At 46.7% G+C, this 22185-nt stretch overlaps 1 protein-coding gene across 14 annotated transcripts in view; it reads right to left on the bottom strand.

The window, feature by feature from the left end:
• Positions 1-22185, bottom strand: part of LOC309378777 (endonuclease domain-containing 1 protein-like) — a 402039-nt gene that overhangs the window by 102577 nt on the left and 277277 nt on the right. For 7 of the 14 annotated variants that reach the window (XR_014172159.1, XM_081927425.1, XM_081927426.1 and 4 more), the window contains exon 2: positions 14023-14791. The exons of 3 other annotated variants lie outside the window; for them this stretch is intronic. Coding sequence is in view for 4 of the 11 variants with exons in the window: in XM_081927425.1 (XP_081783551.1) it covers positions 14023-14089 (67 nt within the window). In the remaining 7 variants the exon portion in view is untranslated. Of the gene's footprint in view, positions 1-9928; positions 10468-14022; positions 14792-15967; positions 15990-16398; positions 16420-22185 lie in introns of those variants that run through there. 4 more of the 14 variants (XM_081927432.1, XM_081927433.1, XM_081927428.1 and 1 more) reach the window with 4 other exon arrangements.

Here is a 22185-nt window from a genome sequence, read left to right on the forward strand (position 1 = left end):
TGCGACAGGGGGAGCTCCCGTTGCTCGGTCCCTGCTCCTGCCAACCTAGCAGTTGGAAAGCATGTCAAAGTGCAAGGAGATAAATAGGTACCGCTCCGGCGGGAAGGTAAACGGCGTTTCCGTGCGCTGCTCTGGTTTGCCAGAAGCGGCTTAGTCATGCTGGCCACATGACCCAGAAGCTGTACGCCGGCTCCCTCGGCCAGTAAAATGAGATGAGCACCGCAACCCCAGAGTCGGACCCCTAATGGTCAGGGGTTCGTTTACCTTTAAAGCATACACTAATCTTGCTGTGTGAGTAAGCAGGTGCACCAGAAAATCCTGTCACCTGGGGTTTAAATCCTGTGTAATTTACTCTGGAGCTGAGAGGTGGGGCAAGTGTAATGCACCCCTCCTCCTCAGTTTTTCTGGTTACGGCCTTCATTCCTTGGTCCCTTACAAATGGATGGGTCAAAAGTCTCCACAACCGATCCTGCCTACAGTAAGTTGCAGTGTGTGTTTCTGTGTTTGGGAGTTAAACTCCACCAATGGGAGCAAAGCAGCCTTTGTCCCAAATGAGAAAAAATGGGTTGTGTTCATGCAGAGGGCATTCTAATGGCAAAGTACCCCTGACCATGTGCAGAATGCCTTTCCTTTCTGACCGGAAGATGAAAGGTACCATGAGATTGTATATAATCGTACATAAAAAAGGAATTAAGATTTATTTTTTCTGGCTTTACACTCTCCTGTTCTGACAACAAAAACTCGGATAGGCTGGTCCCTCTGCACACCAAGAAAACAGATAATGCACTTTAATAAAAGAAATACTTTTTTTAAAGCGCAGCTAGGGAAACATATATACAAACAACAACAATTGAACGGCGTACCAATGTACAAATTGCTACTCGCACCATTTCAAACACACAGCACATTTTGAAGGCAGCTCTTCCTAAATATATATAAACACTAATATGCACATCTAATTGTTCAGACTGCAGTTTCCCATCAGCAGGCAAGGCCACCTGTGGGAGGCCAACTGGTCCTCTTGGTCCACAGAAAACAAAACTGAATCAACAAAAAGCAAACCAAAACAATTATTTCATCAGTTTGTGTCTGCCAGAAATAAGACGGATGCGCATTAAGTGGCGCTGGGGAGTCGTATTCAGATGACATTTGGAGGAAATCTATGGGGTCCCTAAAAAAAACCTGATTAGTTTCCTGGAGAGAAAGCTCACTGGTCCTCATTCTTCTCCTACCATGGTAGCAGAAAACCCCAGGGCGATGTACAACATTAATAACATACTTTATGGAGCATAATAGTACTTGTAAGGTAAAGGTAAAGGGACCCCTGACCATTAGGTCCAGTCGTGGCCGACTCTGGGGTTGCGGCGCTCATCTCGCTTTATTGGCCAAGGGAGCCGGCATACAGCTCCTGGGTCATGTGGCCAGCATGACTAAGCCGCTTCTGGCGAACCAGAGCAGCGCACGGAAACGCCGTTTACCTTCCCGCTGGAGTGGTACCTATTTATCTACTTGCACTTTGAGGTGATTTTGAACTGCTAGGTTGGCAGGCGCAGGGACCGAGCAACGGGAGCTCATCCCGTCACAGGGATTCAAACCGCCGACCTTCTGATCAGCAAGTCCTAGACTGTGGTTTAACCCACAGGGCCACCCACGTCCCCAATAATACTTGTAGTTGTTGGCATTTCTCTGTCTCAAGAGACAATGGAGTGCACATCTGGGGGAGAAGCGAAAGTGCTGTGTCAGAAGCACCTCCCCAGGACGCAAGCCTGGGCAGTGTGCTTGGAGATCCTGGGCTGCCCAGATGACAAGTCCCCCCTCTTAGCCTCACTGATGTGGTCCAAGGGAAAGCAGAGCAAGATGTTTGACACCAGCTTGGCTGCAGGAGTCAAGGGAAGGAGGCATACAAGGCTCCATGCAACTGTCTTAGGGACTCCATGGAACCCTCGCGGAAAAGGGTTGCTGCCTCTACTACAGGTGCCACACAATACCCATTCCACATGTGTAACAATTGTTCGGTGCACTCTGGAACTCCCTGCCTCTTGAGATCAAGAAGGGGGTTTCACCGTAATCTTTTCGGCACCTGCTAAAAACATTCTTGCATAGTCAAGCCGACCCAGATGCTTAGAATGGGGGTGTGCAATTTTGACCTGCTTTGTTGTTGTTGTTGTTGTTTAGTCGTTTAGTCGTGTCCGCCTCTTCGTGACCCCATGGACCAGAACACGCCAGGCACTCCTGTCTTCCACTGCGCCCCGCAGTTTGGTCAAACTCATGCTGGTAGCTTCGAGAACACTATCCAACCATCTCATCCTCTGTCATCCCCTTCTCCTTGTGCCCTCCATCTTCCCCAACATCAGGGTCTTTTCCAGGGAGTTTTCTCTTCTCATTAGGTGGCCAAAGTACTGGAACCTCAGCTTCACGATCTGTCCTTCCAGTGAGCACTCAGGGCTGATTTCCTTCAGAATGGAGAGGTTTGATCTTCTTGCAGTCCATGGGACTCTCAAGAGTCTCCTCCAGCACCAGAATTCAAAAGCATCCATTCTTCAGTGATCAGCCTTCTTTATGGTCCAGCTCTCACTTCCATACATCACTACTGGGGAAACCATAGCTTTAACTAAATGGACCTTTGTTGGCAAGGTGATGTTTCTTTAGCACTGAACTTTTTGCATGTTTTAAACCCCCGTTGTAATTCTCCCCTCGGTTTTATTGTTCTATCTTTTCTTAAACCGCTTCAAGGCGTTTGGTTGTTGTTGTTTCTTCACATCAAGCGGTGCAGAAATTTTATGAAATAGATATATATATGTAAGAAGAACTACCTGGGATAAACATGGCTCTTACATGCAACCACAAAGCAAAAAGGGAGATCACAGAGGTCATCATCTCACACCTATTCTGGGGAAACTCACTCCTGCTAAGGAAAGATGTGGCTTTAAGAAGAACCTTGAGTCATAGTTATTTATTGGCATCGATTTAAAAAAACAACCCACACTCAACCAGAGAACATACAAATTCCTCTCATTCAAGTGAGAACCACCAAGAAAGAGTAATCTAAGCCATTACCATTATGAATATTTTACCAGTGAAACATGAATCGTGCGTTCCTTTGTTCTGAGAACGAAACTATCCATTATTACTTTGATAGCTCACCAAGGAGGAGGAAGTGGACAGCAACAAGGTGCAGTTGGACCATCAAGATGAGGAGGGTTGGGAGTGGGAAAAGCAGGTGGTAACAATTATGACTCAGTTGACTTAAGAGAATTTCTAGTACATCCCAATGTGGCTTTCAGTTTGGTACCAGAAGCTCAGAGATGTGTGTCACTCCAGTCTTCTAGCCAAGAGTTTTGCTGTTGTTCTTCTTTTAATGTTTATATTTTATTGAGATTATTATAGTAAATTAAAGTATATTACAAACTGAAAAAGGAAAAAGAGGACACATAAAAAAACATTTTTGAAAGCAGAGGAAAACAGCAAAAACAAAATAACCGTCAAATATAGTTACTGTCACAAAACTATACAGTATGTAAATGGATAAACTAATTTATAGAATCATAGAGTTGGAAGAGACCACAAGGGCCATCGAGTCCAACCCCCTGCCAAGCAGGAAACACCATCAGAGCACTCCTGACACATGGTTGTCAAGCCTCTGCTTAAAGACCTCCAAAGAAGGAGACTCCACCACACTCCTTGGCAGCAAATTCCACTGTCAAACAGCTCTTACTGTCAGGAAGTTATTCCTAATGTTTAGGTGGAATCTTCTTTCTTGTAGTTTGGATCCATTGCTCCGTGTCCGCTTCTCTGGAGCAGCAGAAAACAACCTTTCTCCCTCCTCCTAATTGTTTCGCTCAAAACCCATAAAACCATGGGTCACTATGATTTCAAAAAATACGATCCAAATATCATTACATATGTCCACGTATAACTTCACCTGAAAGCGATTCATTCATAGGCTGCAATAGACTTGCCACTCTATTCTGCTTTGTTCAGACCACACCTGGAATACTATTTCCAATTATGGGCACCGCAGTTGACACCACAGTTGACAAGCTGGAACATGTGAGGGGGGCAACCAAGATGATCAAGGGTCTAATGGTCCTTATGAGGAATGCTTGATGGAGCTGGGTATGTTTATCTTAGCCTGGAAAAGAGGAGACTGAGAGGAGATATGATAAAGGTAAAGGTAAAGGGACCCCTGACCATTAGGTCCAGTCGTGACCGACTCTGGGGTTGCGGCGCTCATCTCACTTTACTGGCCGAGGGAGCCGGCGTACAGCTTCCGGGTCATGTGGCCAGCATGACTAAGCCGCTTCTGGTGAACCAGAGAAGTGCAAAGAAACGCAGTTTACCTTCCCACCGGAGTGGTACCTATTTATCTACTTGCACTTGGTGCTTTCGAACTGCTAGGTTGGCAGGAGCAGGGACCGAGCAACGGGAGCTTACCCCGTCAAAGGGATTTGAACCACCAATCTTCTGATCGGCAAGCCCCAGGCTCTGTGGTTTGTATGCTTTACTCTGGAGTAAATAAAAGAGGCATTCACCCAGAGCCTTGGGCCAGTCACAGCATTCTATCAGTCTAACCTACCTCACAGGTTTGTTGTGAGGAATTAAACGAGGCAGGCAGAGAACCATGTGCCCCACCTTGAGCACCTCAGAGAAGAAAGTGGGAAAGAAACACAATAAATGAATGAATAAATATCAGGAGACAGCTGAGACCGAGGACCAAGAGCCCCCAGAAGAACCTCCTATATCTGTAGAGCCAGAATTTGGGCCTTGACAGGCATCTTCCCTTACACAGGAGTAACCAAGTGCCTCTCCCAGAACCTCAGCAGTCCAGCCGTGCAGGGAGTGCATGACTGGAGGGCAGGAAACAGGGGACGGGGGCCCATCTTCAGGCTGTGGGGTCTAGAGAAGAATCTAGAGCAGTGGTTCTCAACCTGTGGGTCCCCAGATGTTGTTGGACTACAACTCCCATCATCCCTGACCTCTGGCCTTGCTAGCTAGGGGTGATGGGAATTGTAGTCCAACATCATCTGGGCATAGCTGTCAACATTTCCCTTTTTTTTAAAAGGGAAATTCCCTTATTCCGAATAGGATTCCTCGCAAGGAAAGGGAAAAGTTGACAGCTGTGCATCTGGGGACCCACAGGTTGAGAAAGGCTGATCTAGAGTGAGGTGGAGTGTGAGAGAGGAAGTCTGAGAGTAGGTAATCAAAAGAGCTTCTTATAGTCTTTGCTGGAGCAAGTGGCTCATTTGGAGCTATCCGTAGTGCTGAATTAAAAGATGCCTGCTTCTTGGGAGAAAAGCAATGATAAAACCTAGATCGCATCTTAAAAAGCAGAGACATCACCTTGCCAACAAAGGTCCGTATAGTTAAAGCTATGGTTTTCCCAGTAATGATGTATGGAAGTGAGAGCTGGACCATAAAGAAGGCTGATCGCCAAAGAATGGATGCTTTTGAATTCTGGTGCTGGAGGAGACTCTAGATAGCCCCATGGAATGCAAGAAGATCAAGCCTCTCCATTCTGAAGGAAATCAGCCCTGAGTGCTCACTGGAACGACAGATCCTGAAACTGAGGCTCCAATACTTTGGCCACCTCATGAGAAGAGAAGACTCCCTGGAAAAGACCCTGATGTTGGGAAAGATTGAGGGCACAGGGAGAAGGGGACGACAGAGGACGACATGGTTGGGCAGTGTTCTTGAAGCCACAAACATGAGTCTGACCAAACTGCAGGAGGCAGTGGACGACAGGAGTGCCTGGCGTGCTCTGGTCCATGGGGTCATGAAGAGTTGGACACGACTAAATGATTAAACAACAACAACAAAGTTCTTCCCCTGCCTGCATGCCCTCCTAATATTCTTAAGAGGGTCTCTTCTCTAATCTTCAGAGAGTGGTTGGGGAGGCAGAAAAAGGTCCTCTGCAGTTTTAATCGGAAATCTTAGACGCAGTACTGCGCCCAGAGCTACGAAACTGCTCGCGCTAATGAAATTCCCCGCCCTTCCTGGTTCAGAAAACCGGGCTCAGGGCGGCTAACAACAAATTTAAAACACTTAATTGATACAACTAAAAATAGCATAAAATACAGTATATACATAAATAACAATAAATTCAGAATTCAAAAATCAATTTATTGGGGAAATCCATCCAATAAACATTAGATGATCACCAGGGCTAGCTGGCTAAATTAGTCCTCTTTGGGCCAGCAAGGGGACCAGGGGAGAATTAGCCGTGGGATCCCAGAGCGGGTAATCTTCATAAAAAGGGGAGGGGGAGGGAAGGAAGGGGAATAAAAGATCAGGCTAAGTTCAAATTGAAAGCCAGGCAGAATAGCTCTGTCTTACAGGCCCTGCGGAAGGAAGTTAAATCCTGCAGGGCCCTGGTCTCATATATATATTAAAAAAACCAATTACACAAACACTAAATATAAATACCCACAGTTGAAATACACAACAAAACAAACATTAAAATGCAAACATCCATAAATAAAATGTGCTATAAATCAATCCCATTAAAACAACGCAACAATTAAACAGGAGAGATGGGTTGAGAGATCAAGGGAACACCTGTGTCCGTTTTCAAAGCCAGCACATCGGGTCATTTGAAGCACTCCTTAGTGACCCTAGGAACTGACCCTTCAAGGCCTCGTGGACAGAGTGTTTGATTTCTCCCTCCCACCCCTAAGAACCATTTTATTACACACAAACTTGCGTAATATGAGCTGTTCCTCCCCGCTGCTTTGTGCGCACAGAGACACACCCTGGTGCCATCACACCCCCGATTTTCAGTTTAACCAGAACAACTCCATAAATCTCCTTTATCGCTGGGAAGAAACCCCCTTCCAAATCTCACCTCAGCCTTGTGAGGAGGGGGAGAAACACTTCAGCAGGGGCAGGGTGGGGTGGGGGCTGAGAACGCAAACGACAACTCAGACGCCAAATAATTATCCGCAGCACTTTACGAAACCCGTGACATTTCTATACATGTGCTCCTCATCCTTCAAGAGACAAGTAGCAGGCAGTCGCCAAAAGAGGCTGCTCGGGAATCAATCTTCAAAGCACAACTGCGAAGATTAGATGGGTTCGTTCCTTAGCGTACCATGTGCAAGCCCACGCACACAAACACACGCTTATGACGCTGAATGCCGTACGCACAAGGACATATTTTGAAGAACCAGAACATCTTGGAAGAGCGGGAGGCTGAAGAAGATCTTCAACACTTGACAACCACATCTGCACTGCTTGGTTCAGACGGTCATAGAACAGTCAGGTTTTCTGAAATGTTTTGAGAACCCCAAACCTAGATCGAGGCTTGCTATGGCTGCATAAAGCTGAATGGTTTTTAAATTACAAGGATGAGCTGCAGTGAGCCTCAAGCTCCTGTGAGCTCCACTCTCCAAGAGCTCAGAAGTTTTTGCTTCAATTTTAGATTAACCGCGGCTTGCCATCTTAATCCAAGCCCAGGCAAACCGTGGTTAGCCTTCATTAGTTAGTCGAAACAAGCTAACACCAAACCATGGTTTACAAAGCTGGCTTGTTTTCTGTAATTGCAGTTACAGAAAACCTGCAATACAGGTCTCAACATAATACTAAACTGTGATCAGTTCAAAACAGAAGCTTCTGATCTCCTCCATCTCCCCCAGAGATGGATGGGGGAGCCCACAGCTCACCGTGGTTTGCCCTTGTAACACTAAACCATGGCTTGGTTTTATGTGGGAACCAGGCCAAAGTCTACAACCCTCAAAGCCATGACTTAGCCCAATCATTCTGATATGAATTGAAGGTGACGATTCGTTCATTTTGTATCCTGCCCCTTGCCAAGGGCTCAGGGCGGGTGAGTACCTTTAAAAAACAACAACAACCAAGAACAAAGCACAGAAGTAAAAATATAACTGTTACCTCACACCTGCTTAATCCAGGTCATTAAACACTAGCTCCATGTTTTGTAGCTCCTCCAGAAAGTGCACTCTTCCAGGTTGAACTTTTCCTAGTGAGTCGCACAACTGTAAGGGGATCATCCAAAAGGAATCTCCCAGCTATTTCAACTCGGTGCACACATAGGACAGTCAAGAAGGCACTCTTTGAGCAAAAGCCTGTTGTAATAGGAACATACTAAGTCAAACCACTGGGCTCATCCACCTCAGTACGGACCACACTGACTGGCAGCACCTCTCCAGCATTTCAAGTAATGGACATTCTTAGGCATCCTGGAGATGATGGAGATCAAACCTGGGAACAAGCAGCTCTCCCTCCCAGGACCAGGAGAGGTATGAAGAGGGAAGAGCAGAGACAGACACAGTGGCGGAGTCTCAGATTGCTTGGGAAGGGCCCAGGGGAGGAAGAGATTTAGGCAGCTGTGGGAAGGCAGGGACCATCAGTTCCACAACTGCCTCATGGGGGCAAGACCTACCAAGAAGACTTGCTGTGCTCAGTAGGCCTGGCACTCCTGAGCAGACCTTGTTTCTTCTAAAAACGAGCGACTTCAATTGCTCTGAGCGATTTATTCCTGACACCGAAGCGGATGGGAATTGGAGCACAAGAACACTTGAGAGGCCACAGCTTGCCCACCCCTACTCTTGGACCAAACATAAAGCTGTATCCAGCAGGCCACAGTGGCTCATAAATGGATTTTAATGGAGGCGCAGTGGGGAAGATCAGGCCAGCTGCAGTGACTTGTGTTTTCTTCTACAGAGAGCAGGGGCTGCTTCTGTTTAAGAGGGGAAGTCCACAGAGCCATATCTTAAGCATTCGTTCTCCTGATGCGGAGACGGTTTACTCATGCATATGGGATCGATTTCTCGTAAGCTGAAACAAGCGTGCAGAGAAGACTTTCAACAAGTCGCCAGCAGACTGAATCACTACACCAGTCGGAGTGATTTAGCAGCCCTCTTCCTCCCGAGGATATGTCTCCCCCACCCACTCACACTGTTTAACTGCCGCAAGAAGCAGGAGATCGTAAATTAAACACACACTGCACATTGCAACATACACATTCTGTTGCCTTTTAAAAGGGCCCGTCTAATATCTTCTTTAAAAAAGGGAAGGGAAGAGAAGAGAACAAGAAGCTTTCGTCTCCTGTCGGAAAGATGTTCAGAAGCAGCGGAGCAATAAATCACTTTAGTATTAAGCCAGAGGTGTCATCTTAATGGCAAGCGAAAGGTTCTTCACAGTGAGTGAACCATATTGCGGCTTTGGGGTTTCTGTTTTTGTGGCTTTTTGTGTCGGAATAATTGGTCCTGTTTGCAAGCAGCACCCAGCTGGACAAGGAGACTTAGCTGTGCAACATGGCGCATGTTTATGTGGAGGTGGAAAATAGATCTAACCCATGTGTGGGTAATTAATTTTAAAAAATCGACTAGGCACCTAGATTCAAAAGAATGGGGTTTGCACACCCTTCAGTGGGAGAGAGCCCCTGGCAGACTTTAAAACATTCTCAGAATTAAACAGCAGTATAGCATGGAATATGGACGCAGGTGGCGATGTGGGTAAAACCTCAGCGCCTAGGAATGCCGATCGCATGGTCGGCGGTTCGAATCCCCGTGGTGGGGTGCGCTCCCGTTGCTCGGCCCCAGTGCCTGCCAACCTAGCAGTTCGAAAGCACCCCCAGGTGCAAGTAGATAAATAGGGACCGCTTACCAGCGGGAAGGTAAATGGCGCTCTGTGAGCTGCGCTGGCTCGCCAGATGCAGCTTGTCACGCTGGCCACGTGACCCGGAAGTGTCTGAGGACAGCGCTGGCTCCCGGCCTATAGAGTGAGATGAGCACACAACCCTAGAGTCTGGAAGACTGGCCCATACGGGCAGGGGTACCTTTACCTTTATCTTTACATAGCATGGAATATAGGTTGTTAGAAAATTTTTCAGATCCTGCTTGGTTTGCTTACAGCCCCTGGCAATGAACAGACCACACACTGTTAAGTAAGTTTAAAAAGCTTTACTTACAAACCCCAAAGGTCTGTCTATGCATTGTTCCGTGCAGCAGCAAGGAAAACACAGGTAGAATACTCTTGGGTGCAAAATATAGAATGCAGTTTCAAGCATGCAGTCTGAACCTGGAGCGAGTTCAGACATGTCCATGCTCGTCAGTTACGTGGCGCAGAGAGAGTAACAGAAAGGAAGAGAAGCAGCTTCACTTCCTCCTTCACAGACGTAAGGGGGGTGCCTTCAAAATAAGATTTGACAAATTAACAAAGGGGAAGGTTATGAATGGCTGCTAGCCATAATGGTTGTGTTCTATTTCTGCTGTCGGAGACAGTGCATCTCAGTTGCTAGGGGGAGAGTGCGCTGTGCTCAAGTCTTGCTTGTGTGTTTTGCTATAAACACCTGGTTATTTTTATTTATTATTATATATTAAATTTGTATAGTGACCAACACCCTTAGGTATACACTGTGAGAACAAGATAATGGACTAGATGGGCTACTGGTCTCTTGTTATGTTCTTACCATATTGGCCTGAATATAAGCCACACCTTTAAAACTGGAGGGCAAAAAAGAAAAAAACCCTGAATGTAAGCCACTCCCTTCCTCGCTGCACTGGCTGCATACCGTAAGGTCACGAATATAGGCAGCACTTTAACTTTTCATGGTTGGAATATGGGGGGAAAGTGTGGCTTATATTCGGGCCAATATGGTACTTAAATATCACATACAGTGGTACCTCAGGTTACAGATGCTTCAGGTTACATACGCTTCAGGTTACAGACTCCGCTAACCCAGAAATAGTGCTTCAGGTTAAGAACTTTGCTTCAGGATGAGAACAGAAATCATGCTCCGGCGGCGCGGCAGCAGCAGGAGGCCCCATTAGCTAAAGTGGTGCTTCAGGTTAAGAATGGTTTCAGGTTAAGAACAGACCTCCAGAACGAATTCAGTCTTAACCCGAGGTGCCACTGTCCTCAGTTATACACACATATATATTCATCCTTTACAGTACACGCACACACAATCCCAAGTATTCTAAAAACAGTTGCTCTAAACATGGAGGAGGGCTGTGTTGGTGATGTCACAGATGCTGGCCAATAGGCCCCCGACACAATGTTTTTTTCTCAAGTTGCTAAGAGCCCGCAATATTGCATGTTTAAATACAACCCAGAGCAGAGAGATGTGTGTTTGTTTGTTTGAAGGGCAGGGAGAGCACTATTGAGCCACCTCCCAATGGCCATTCTGTCTTCACTCTTAAATAAGAACAAACTGTCCCTGGAAAGAAAGGGAGGTTTCAAATGGGTGATCATGGAGACAGCATGCTCAAATAAACACGGCATATTTCAACACAGCGGCGACTTTTCTCTCCCTGGACAGCAGGAGGAATGTATGCACACCTGAAACCTGTACCGGTATCAGATTTGTCCCCAGAAAACTAGCAAGTGAATAAATAGCCCCTCAGCACATCACATTCTGAGTCACAGGCGTCAAAATCCGCATTCAGAATGATTGCCTTTGTTGTTACCGTTCAGAGGGACTGGCTGCCTTTCCACAGAAATCAATACTTGCGTAAGAATAAATAAAACAAAAAGGCCAGGAAACAAAACCAGGAAACGTTGCACAAAACAAAACCCAGGAAAAGCAGAACTGGCAGTCAGCCAAGCAGTTGGGAAAGCTCTGTAGGCCTTCGCCAGTCTAGAGATTCCATAAATGCACATCTCTAGCTGTTGTTTTTTCTCATAATTCATTCTACTTCCACGCTTCCCATTTTCAAGTTGCAATAATAATAATAATAATTTATACCCCGCCCATCTGGCTGGGTTTCCTCAGCCACTCTGGGCGGCTTCCAACTAAACACTAAAATACAAAAACCTATTAAACATTAAAAGCTTCCCTAAACAGGGCTGCCTTCAGATGTCTTCTAAAAGTTTGGTAGTTGTTCTTCTCTTTGACATCTGGTGGGAGGGTGTTCCAAAGGGTGGGTGCCACTACCGAGAAGGCCCTCTGCCTGGTTCCCTGTAACTTGGCTTCTCGCAGCGAGGGAACCACCAGAAGGCCCTCGGCGCTGGACCTCAGTGTCTGGGCAGACAAAATAGGTTGAAGCAGGACCTTGAATGTATTGGACTAGAGCAGTTTCCCAAACTTCAGTCTCCAGCTATTTTCAGACTACAATTCCCATCATCCCTGACCACTGGTCTTGCTAGCTAGGGATGCTGGGAGTTGTAGTCTGGAAACAGCTGGAGACCCAAGTCTAGGAGAGCATTGGTTCACAAAGTGGGCAGGGCTGTCCCCCAGGGAGTGGGACTAAGAAGCAAGCGGGGGTGCTGGAGATGCAAATGACTGCCAGACTTTGAAAAGCTGGACCAATACCATCCGTTCTGTCAAATTAAACTAAACTGCTTCAATTGGATTTTGAATAAAGGTGCAATTAAAAATCGTCACTGCTTGGATTTTATTATGTTGTCAACTTCTCCTGCAGGTCATGCAAACCGCTCTTCTGAATAATGCTTTTTTTATAAGGTGGGGGGGCCCACTGGAGATGAGTTTACGGAACCGAGGGGACAGTGGCCTCAAAAAGGTTGAAAAACCTATGGATTGGAGTGACGTTACGTCCACTGCGCTTTGGCCCCACTAAAATCAATGAGATAAGCAAGTTGCGACTTTGGTCCCAATGATTTCAGCAGGAATGAAGGGCAACCAGTGGGCAAAATAATCCGAACCCATTCTCATATTAGTACTATTATACATTGGAGGTATTATGTCAATCCTGCTAGTGTCTTGACCTCTTTACAATTCTTCTTTAAATTTTCAATAAATTTACTCCAGTTACAGTTACAGATAGGTAGCCGTGTTGGTCTGCCATAGTCAAAACAAAAAAAATTCCTTCCAGTAGCACCTTAAAGACCAACTAAGTTAGTTCTTGGTATGAGCTTTCGTGTGCAAGAAGTGTGCATGCACACGAAAGCTCATACCAAGAACTAACTTAGTTGGTCTTTAAGGTGCTACTGGAAGGATTTTTTTTTGTTTTTACTCCAGTTATTTTGGTATCTTTGATCTCCCTGGTCCCGGATCCTCCCTGACAGTTTGGCAAGTTCTGCATATTCTGTCAACTTCGCCTGCCACTCCTGAATAGTTGGTATATCTTGTACTTTCCATCTTTGGGCCAGAAGGGTCTTCGCGGCAGCTGTAGCATACATGAGAATGATGTGCGTGATGGAAAGAGGATAAATATACCAGTTATGGGGAGGGAGGGGGGTCGCGACTCGGCAGAGTCAAAGGGAATGTATGGTGCTATTACAATTTGTTAGAAAAGAATATGTAAGGAAAACAATAAAAATTCACTTGAAAAAAAATAATAATAATCCGAACCCCGAATCCCAGCAGCTGGGAAGCAGTGGGGCAAGGCTGGCTGCTCCATCCAAAGCGGAAGGGTTTTCGGTATCTTCCTAGAGCAAAACGTACGTCAGGAGGTTTTGTTTGGTCAGAATCAAGGATACACTTCCAGAGTTAACGCTAAATACGTTACAGTCGTACCTCCGTTTACGTAACCCTCTGGTTAGGTAAGCTTTGGAGTGTGCGTATGACAAACCTGGAAGTATTTTACCGGGCTTCGCCATGCGCGCATGCGCAGAAGAGCCTATGCATGCGCAGAAGCGTTCCCCAGGTTGTGGAAACCTCGGGATCCGACCTGACCGCTGGAACGGATCCCATCTGCAGCCAGAGGTACCATTGTACTTCTGGTAACTGAGCCGCCACAACTGATAAGAGGGCTGTGAAAATTTGTGTCCTGGGCTTTTTAGACGCTTCTACCCATGTAATCCCTAAAGGGCCACTTTGGTGGCCTGATGTGGCCCTCCCCCCAGTTCTCCTACCTTGCTACCATGACCTACTGGGAACCTATTGAAGGCCTCATCCAGCAAGCCTTTTAAGCAAGGATCTTTCCCAGTCTACATCTGCACTGCCATTGTTTCTAGATGTCTTATTATTTGTGTCCTTCGGGAAGAAGAGTGGAGTGTGAATTTATTAACCACCTGGCTCCTGACTGCGCCTACGACTTCCCCTTCAAATCAACCCCCGATTCCTGCACACCCGGCACACAAAACCATCTCAGTGCCTACCTTTGGTTCGTTTCCGCCACGGCAGAAAACGATGGGACTTCCAACATGTAATCTCCTCAACAGTCATGGACTGAGGTCTTGCGTATTCACGCCCCAAACAGTGCCCGTCTCTCTGAGGAGCTGAAAGCGGTTACTTATGTGCGTGTTTTTAAGGCGCACTTGTGCATCAGTTACCCACGGCGAAGGCCACATCACTATGGGAGGTGGAAGTGATGGGTCTCTGCTCCTGAGACACAGCACGAGAAGTCCAAAGGAGCAGGGGGGCAAGTTTCATTAGGAAGAGACGAGACTCTTCGGCCTACTGTAGACAACAAATATAGCAGGCCCACGCTGCATCAAAAACATTCAGCTTGGACATTAAAAACTTTTGAACCGGAGCATCGCTGGAATGGATTGTTCAGGTGTGGCTAGGGAATCATCCATCACCTGGAATCCATTTTCCAAATCCAGCAGAGATCTCCTTATGTTCCAGACCAGTATAAAAAGAGCGACCCACAATCACCACTGGAAACGACACGAGGATAGTGGAAGTGGTCTTCTGGGGAGGGGAAGACGGGAGGAGATGTTAGCACAACCTGTTGCTTCGTGCAACAGCCTTCGAAATGATTCTGCGAGCAGTTGCCTAGGAAACAACCATGGGGTTCTCCGCTTGCCGAGATGAAATCCTTCCCTCCAACGTGAGCTGATGATGGATGCCTCCTCACGAAGAGACAGAGCGTTCAAATGAAGAACAACGTGAGGGGAACCTCAAACCGAGCAGTCCTTGAACCTGAAAGGGAGACAGACACAATTATACGTGAAGGAACACACGCATGCACCACAGTCTAAAATTTGCAGACCACTCTTAAAAATAACCATCACAGCTCGCTGGAAACTACTGGGACTCTCCCTACAGATGTTTTGGCTCTACAACTCCCATCAGGCCCAACCAGCATAGTCATGTTGGGAGTCCAGAATTAATGATAAGGCACCTGGTTGGGTGTGGGCTGGTGTATAGAAATAAAACTGGGGGGCATTGAAAAACCTGTGGCTTCTCAGATGTTTGACTGCACCTGCCATCGGTCCAGCGGTATTGGCTGGAACCTGTGGTCTTTGAAATAAAACAACAGTGATGACATTGAGACTGAAGCTCCTAAGACAGTCAAAGAGAATATCTGGAAAATGTGTAACAGAAATCATGGAATTGTGGGGTTGAAATGAACACAGCTGATGACTCTATGACAGCCTTCCTTATGCTGGTTCCCTCCAGGTGTTTTGGACTGGGAGCTCCATCATCTTCACTCAGCGAGGCTGAGGAAAGCTGTTATTCTGCGTAAGGATGCTGAAGGCAGAGGACATTTCTGGATTTTAAGGCTTCTACCAATGTCAAGGGACGCGGGTGGCGCTGTGGGTTAAACCACAGAGCCTAGGATTTGCCGATCAGAAGATTGGCGGTTTGAATCCCCGCGACAGGGTGAGCTCCCGTTGCTCGGTCCCTGCTCCTGCCAACCTAGCAGTTCGAAAGCACGACAGAGTGCAAGTAGATAAATAGGTACCGCTCTGGTGGGAAGGTAAACAGCATTTCTGTGTGCTGCTCTGTCTGCGGACAAACGCCGGCTCATCTGCGACTGGACCTAATGGTCAGGAGTCCCTTTAGCTTTACCAGCGTCAAAGGACACGGGTGAGATGAGACTTTCAGCCAAAAGTGGCCAAAGTTGTAGAAAAGAGGGGGCAACCTCCAGTCTCCCCCACCCCACAGTAAAAACCATTTTCCTGCAGACCTTAATCGCTTTCCTTCCACTGCTGATGCTCACTGTCATTCACTGTACACATCTGGGAAGCCCTTCTATAGGAAAGCAGTCCTTTCCTTCGCCTTTGAATTCTTTTGCCAACCCTCAACAGCACTAAAACAAAAACCGGCAAAAACCGGCACAAGTAAATATTCATTTGGGGGAGGTGTACATACCTCATTTTAATTCAATGGATTCGTAAGCAAAACCAATTACGGACAATGCAGCCACAAGAATGTCTGCCGTACTGCAAACCTGCCCTTATGACTAAGTAACATTAAGGAAAATATTTTCAGATCCTTCTCTAAGTGACATTTTGCTTTCCCCATATTTATTTACCTACTCGATTTATACAGCTGCCCCACAGCAGAAGGACTCTAGGGGGGCAATGTGGTGTAGTGGTTAGCGCGCTGGACTAGAACCTGGGAGATCGGAGTTCGAATTCCCACTCAGCCATGAAGATCCGTGGGTGAGCTTGGAGTTAGTCACAGTCTCTTAACCTACCTCACCGGGTCGTTTTAAGGATTAACTGAGGAGGAGAGTGAACCATGTACACCTTGGCGGAAAAGATGGGATAAAGATGCAGTAAATGAGCTCTTCTGCTGACCTGCTTAAGAAAGCTGGAGGGGCCAGCTGGGTGGAGATGTCAGTCACCAACCTGCCAATCCAGAGATCTCCACATGGTCACATTTCGAAACCATGCCAGTCACAAAACGCGCCTGGTCCCTGGGGAATGTCAGACCTGATTCACCCTCTTGACCAGTGTAGGATCTGCAGTGCCAAGTTTGGCTACAGCAGGGACCAGTAAACTTTTTCAGCAGGGGGCCAGTCCACTGTCCCTCAGACCTTGTGGGGGGCTGGACTATATTTTAAAGAAAAAGTGAACGAATTCCTATGCCCCATAAATAACCCAGACATGCATTTTAAACAAAAGGACACATTCTACTTGTGTAAAAAACACGCTGATTCCCGGACTGTCCGCGGGCCAGATAGAGAAGGCGATTGGGTCGGATCCAGCCCCCGGGCCTTAGATTGCCTACCCATGATCTAGTCCAGGGGTCAGCAAACTTTTTCAGCAGGGGACCGGTCCACTGTCCCTCAGACCTTGTGGGGGGCTGGACTATATTTTGGAGAGAAAAAAATGAACAAATTCCTATGCCCCACAAATGACCCAGAGATGCATTTTAGATAAAAGGACACATTCTACTCATGTAAAAACACGCTGATTCTCGGACCATCCATGGGCCAGATTAAGAAGGCGATTGAGCCGGATCCAGCCCCTGGGCCTTAGTTTGCCTACTCATGGGCTACAGCATCTCTGACACCCACCCTCTCCTATCTCCAGCAAAGGGGGTCCCAGAGCTCTGTTAACTGTTAGACAGTCCCTCCTTAATGTTGAGCCAAAAATCTGATATCCTGATATTTCTACTTAGTGGTTCTCAGGCGTGTTGAAGAACACACCCTGCTCTTCAGATATGTGAAGACACCTGTCACTCCCCTCCCCAAACCTCCTCTCTTCCAGACTAAGCAGACCTAGGGGCTTTCAGCCCTTCCTTGCACGACTCACCAAACCCCCAGAGGGAAACAAAACAGTTCCAAGATGGGACCTAAACGGCTGTGGAGGAAACCAGAAAAGGGCCTCTGAATATCATCTGAAGGCGACTGCAGAGTTCGTAAGGGACAAGGCGATCCTTTGTTGCATGGATTGACTTGCAAAAATGTTCTTAACGGAGCTCTTTTGGGAGGAAATGTAGGGTATAAACGGGATAAATGAGTAACAGCACCAACACTTTAACGGGGCCAAATTCCCCACTGATTACACGTGATCGCAGGAGACTCACAGGATCGCAAGAGGCAGCAAACAGTGTCTTTGGCTACTTGGGTGGTTAGCAAAGGGCTTGGAAATAAGAGAATGCTGTATCAACCACTGCTATGCTGCGGTCTTTGTGTCCACCTAGTGATAGCTACCTAGCACTGCAGCTCTGCCAAATTTGACGTCCTTCCACCAGGACACCGATATACCAGTACATCACGATATGTGAAATAAGGGTGGAGTTATGAGGAGGAGAACAGTAGGGCTCGGAGATACAGTGGCACCTTGGGTTAAGTACTTAATTTGTTCCGGAGGTCCATTCTTAACCTGAAACTGTTCTTAACCTGAAGCACCACTTTAGCTAATGGGGCCTCCTGCTGCTGCTGCTGCGCTGCCGGAGCACAATTTCTATTCTCATCCTTAAGCAAAGTTCTTAACCCGAGCTAATATTTCTGGGTTAGGGGAGTCTGTAACCTGAAGCATCTGTAACCTGAAGTGTATGTAACCTGAAGCATATGTAAACTGAGGTCCACTGTACCTGGTTTTCAACATAGTGATATATCACCAGCGAAACATCACGATATACCGATACATCGCAATGTCTGGAATAAAGATGGAGCTTGGTAGAGGCACTGGATTGCTTCGTGGTTTTCCTTGAATCGTGGTTTTGGCACAGGACACATACACATCATAATTCGCGATATATTGCCAGGTCAAAAATTATGAAACCGATTATGGCGATATGGACTTCAAGCCAGGTTTGGATGATATATCGTCCAGCTCTACTGTGGATTCCCTATTTTTCAAAAGCCAAGCCATGCAACTCCTACTTTTGAAAATTCTGGTATCTTTATCGCAGTTTTTGTTATGTGAAGAAAAAGAAGAAGAGTTTGGATTTGATATCCCGCTTTATCACTACCCTAAGGAGTCTCACAGCGGCTAACATTCTCCTTTCCCTTCCTCCCCCACAACAAACACTCTGTGAGGTGAGTGGGGCTGAGACTCTTCAGAGAAGTGTGACTAGCCCAAAGTCACCCAGCAGCTGCATGTGGAGGAGCGGGGAAGCGAACCCGGTTCCCCAGATTACGAGTCCACTGCTCTTAACCACTACACCACACTGGCTCTCTAGTGAATAGTGCTGTGGAACCCATGGGTGGGTTACGCAAACCCCCTGCGGTTGGTGAACCATCAATTGGGAGCCACTGCTTTAAGGGAAGTGGCACTGTTGACGGACAGTGTAGAGAATACTGAGTTTGTTGGACCAACTGTCTAATGCAGTACTATATAGGGCAACTTCCAACTTCTTAAACTTTCACATATCTGCTGAGAAGTAGGTCCAAGTGCGCTAAGTGCATACGATAAATAAAGTGTTTGGAATTCCCCGGGCACTGAGTGCATGTTGCTACTGGGTCAAACTGCAACGACGTGGAGATTTTTGGGCACCCGGCTGGCGACTTGACATCTCCACCGAGCCAGGCGTCTTGTGCAAAAGACTTTTTGTGCTTCTGCACTGAAGGCAAATCATGGACCCCTTGCTGGGCATCTTAAGTCCTTCATCATCACACCAAGGAAAGTACCGTATCTTTCGCTCTATAAGACGCACCAGACCACAAGACACACCTAGTTTTTGGAGGAGGAAAACAAGAAAAAAAAATATTCTGAATCCCAGAAGCCAGAACAGCAAGAGGGATCGCTGTGCAGTGAAAGCAGCAATCCCTCTTGCTGTTCTGGCTTCTGGGATAGCTGCGCAGCCTGCATTCGCTCCATAAGACACGCAAACATTTCCCCTTACTTTTTAGGAGGGGAAAAGTGAGTCTTATAGAGCAAAAAATACGGTAATTCCAGGGTGGAGCACAGAGATATTCAACGGTGCTGCAGCCTTTCCACAAACCACCCAAATGAAACTCACAGACCACAGTTTAAAAGCCCCTGCATTAGTCCATATCTGATACCCATTTCCATTTCCACTGTGTTTCTTCTTGCATGCTGGGACAAGTTGTAAGAGCAAGCTACAGTCAAGCAGTGTAGCAGAGATCACAGAATCATAGTTCCCCCAAGGTCTTACAGAATCCTAGAACTGTAGAGTTGGAAGGGACCCTAAGGGACATCTAGTCCAACCCCCTGGTGAATAGACATTCTGCTGCGGCAACCATAACCTAGGTTTAAGGTGCTGTTTGGTGCCTAGCTTATAAATCTTAGTTTCTAACACTGGCTAAATGCATGTAATATTGTTGCAGTTTCATGGTGCAAGCGGACTTCATAGCTGGCTAGTAGATACCGATGCTTGGTTACCACAATTTGTACGTGCCCTCTCCATTTTCTCACCACGATAATGCATAACCTCCATCACGTCCTGAATTTCCATCCTGCCTCCCCACCTTGCAGTCACTTTTTTTGCTAAACAAAAATGGACAGCTAAGACCATGAGTAGGCAAACTAAGGCCCGGGGGCTAGATCCGGCCCAATCGCCTTTTTAACCCGGCCCACGGACAGTCCAGGAATCAGCATGATTTTAGACGAGTAGAATGTGCCCTTTTATTTAAAATGCATCTCTGGGTTATTTGTGGGGCATAGGAATTTGTTCATTTCTCCCCAAAAAAATATAGTCCAGCCCCCCACAAGGTCTGAGGGACAGTGGACCGGCCCCCTGCTGAAAAAGCTTGCTGATCCCTGCCTAAGATGAACTCTTTCCAGCAAGGCAGGAAAAATGAAAGAGCTGTGTGGGTGTTTTCTTTCTTTCTGAGAAACTGGGTGTTTTTTTTTAGATCTACTCTGATGAGAGAGAGAGAGTTGCTCAGGAAACAAGCTCATACCGGAAGCCAATGACCTTTTACCATTCTTGATATTTGTATATCATGCTGTTCTGCATGGCAGAGGAACTACACATATGCAGACTTCTTGCCGTCTGACCTTTCGGTTTCTGGGCTTCCAAAGCATCTGAACCCAAAATCCTGGATGACACTGGTAGACACAGGCGAATCACACGTATCTAAGCTTAATGCAATTTCTCAGCGCTTGATGCCTACAGCAGGACATGTGAAATGATTGCCCTGAAAAACTGTACAATGCATCCTCTGTCTTAGTGGGGTTATTATATCCATCATGCCACAATCACATGTGCAAGTTGCCGCTTGACGCTTCAGCCGCTAAGTGACCAGAATTCTACCTGAATCCTTCCTCGCACACAGACCACCCCCAGGAATCGTATGCGCCGTAAGCTTGTTCGGCTAGAGAACGTTCAGTGAAGGATGTTTTGCAAACGTGGGTGTTTGCTTGCTAACAAAACACCTGTTCTGAATTATCGCACTGAATCTGGATCTTCGTGTGGAAGACAACAGAAGGCACCAGGAGTGTATCTCAGTGTATCTGAAGAAGTGTGCATGCACACGAAAGCTCATACCAAGAACTAACTTAGTTGGTCTTTAAGGTGCTACTGGAAGGATTTTTTTTTGTTTTGGCACCAGGAGTGAAATGGTATTTGCAGAGCCTAGGGCTTGCCGATCAGAAGGTCGGCGGTTCAAATCCCTGCAACGTGGTGAGCTCCCGTTGTTCGGTCCCTGCTCCTGCCAACCTAACAGTTCAAAAGCACGAAGTGCAAGTAGATAAATAGGTACGCTCCGGTGGGAAGGTAAACGGCGTTTCCGTGCACTGCTCTGGTTCGCCAGAAGCGGCTTAGTCATGTTGGCCACATGACCCGGAAGCTGTACGCCAGCTCCCTTGGCCAGTAAAGCGAGATGAGCGCTGCAACCCCAGAGTCCACCACTGGACCAAATGGTCAGGGGTCCCTTTGCCTTGTCTCTCATGCATAAGGCAGCTGAGGAATGGAAGAGGGAGAGGTTTGAGTAAAGCAAAGGTGGAGAGGCAGTGAGAGAGGGAAACAGACAACTTTAAAAAATGGCAGAGGTTTAGGTTAAGGTCCATAAATAGAAACACCCTAGAGGTCCTGAGCCCTAAGGAAGTTAGATTAGCCTCAACCAGAGCCAGGGCCTTTTCAGCACTGGCTCCAGCCTGGTGGAACGCTCTGTCTCATGAGACCAGGACCCTGCGGGATCTGATTTCTTCCCGCAGGGCCTGTAAGACAGAGTTGTTCCACCTGGCCTTTGGCTTAGAATCAATTTGATTCCCTCCCCCTCTTTCTTTTTTCCTTTCTCCTCCTGTGAAGAGGCTGCGTTTTAATATTCTAATGTTGTATTTTAATTTTGTTTTTTAAGTTGCATCAAATCAACTTGTTTTTATTATTGGTTGCTAGCCACCCTGAGCCCAGTCTTGGCTGGGGAGGGTGGGGTATAAATAAAATTTATTATTATTATTATTATTATTATTATTATTAAGCAGCGATGGAGGAGGAAAGCCGCAGTTTTAAGCAACAGCAGAGGTTTCAGTAAAGCAGTGACAGTTAAGTGGGGGAAGCGGTGGTTTTAAACAACAGGAAAGTTTTGAGTAGAGAGAGCAGGGGGGTCGTGATGGTTTAAATTAAGGTGTGAATGCAGTGATAGGGGAGTTGATAAAGGCTTTGCTGTGTTAGCTTTTCAGAGTTGCACCCATCTCCACCATTTTTCCTAATAATAATAATCCCTCAGT

The sequence above is a fragment of the Podarcis melisellensis genome (genome assembly GCF_964234715.1).
Source record: "Podarcis melisellensis genome assembly, chromosome: 10".
NCBI lineage: Eukaryota > Metazoa > Chordata > Lepidosauria > Squamata > Lacertidae > Podarcis > Podarcis melisellensis.